The 1,052-nt window shown below is 68.0% G+C and overlaps 1 protein-coding gene across 1 annotated transcript in view; it reads right to left on the bottom strand.

Moving 5' to 3' along the window:
* Positions 1 to 6: 6 nt before the first annotated feature.
* Positions 7 to 1,052, bottom strand: part of STAT6 (signal transducer and activator of transcription 6) — a 6,231-nt gene continuing 5,185 nt past the window's right edge. The window contains exons 16-20 of the mRNA XM_017728667.1: positions 1,031 to 1,046; positions 847 to 951; positions 666 to 746; positions 311 to 457; positions 7 to 234 (exon numbers count right to left, since the gene is read on the bottom strand). Coding sequence (XP_017584156.1) covers positions 54 to 234; positions 311 to 457; positions 666 to 746; positions 847 to 951; positions 1,031 to 1,046 — 530 coding nt within the window. The 3' untranslated portion in view covers positions 7 to 53. The remainder of the gene's footprint in view (positions 235 to 310; positions 458 to 665; positions 747 to 846; positions 952 to 1,030; positions 1,047 to 1,052) is intronic.

Consider the following 1,052-nt stretch of genomic DNA (forward strand, 5'->3'; position numbering starts at 1 on the left):
GGGGGGGGGGGGGGGCCCCCGTCCGATGCCCCGCCTCCCCCCCGGTAGCCCCCTCACGCGTGTCCCGGCCGGATGCTGTCATCCCACCGCGCCTCCCCCAGCCCCCAGCAGGATGGGCTGGAATTGGGGTACCCGCTGTGCTGCGGGAGGGGCGCGAAGGGGGGCAACAGGGGCACATCCTGCAGGAACTGCTCCAACTCTGAGCCCGGTGACTGCTCCATGCTGGGTGACATCCTGGGGACAGAGGCAGCAGGATGACCGGGGGGGATTGGGAGGGGGTTTCCCTCTGCTGACCCCTCCCCGTGCTTACCACCGCGGGGAGCTCTGCAGCGGCCCATCCTCCACGGCCGGGAACGGGGGCAGCTCGGGCATCTCCTCATCCCGCGGCTCCACAGAGGGACCCCCGGGCAGCAGCTGCGAGACCTCCCCGGGCATGTACTGGTTGGGCATGAAGGGTCTGGAGGGAGAAAGAATGGTGTAGAAAGGCATTGGGGAGGCACGGCTTGGTTTTGGGGGGCTGGTGTGGGGCTCCTCCAGGGAGCACCAGCAGGGCAGAGCACTGGGAGCACTGGTCAGCTGGGGATGGCTGCTCCAGGTCTGGGGTGGGAGGGGGAAAAGGGGTGCAGGGCAGGGTGGCCCCCTTCCACCTGTGTGCCAGGTCTTACCCGGGGGTCCTGAAGGCAGGTTCCTGGCAGTGGGACAGCGAGGGGTCCATGGCCAGGGGCGACGAGAGAATCGGTGATGGGCTGTGGGAAGGGGGAGCATTCAGAGAGGAAGGAACACCCCCTGACCCTGCTGGGGGGCAGAGGAGTGCCCACCCTGCCCCCCACCGTTCCCTGCTCCTACCTGTGGAAGGGGGAGCTGAGCCTGTCGGGGACCATCATGTTCATGTTGCTCTCAACCGTGGGGTAGCCCGTGGGGATGGGCTGGGGGCAGAACGGAGTGGGGGGGCTGCAGTGCACACACACACAGAGGTTCAGATTGAGGGGGGGACTCTGCCACAGCCCCCACCCCACAGCAGGGTACTCACCAGATGGGGGGCAGCACTGGCA

The sequence above is a fragment of the Corvus brachyrhynchos genome, unplaced genomic scaffold (assembly GCF_000691975.1).
Source record: "Corvus brachyrhynchos isolate BGI_N302 unplaced genomic scaffold, ASM69197v1 scaffold193, whole genome shotgun sequence".
NCBI classification, from domain to species: Eukaryota; Metazoa; Chordata; class Aves; order Passeriformes; family Corvidae; genus Corvus; species Corvus brachyrhynchos.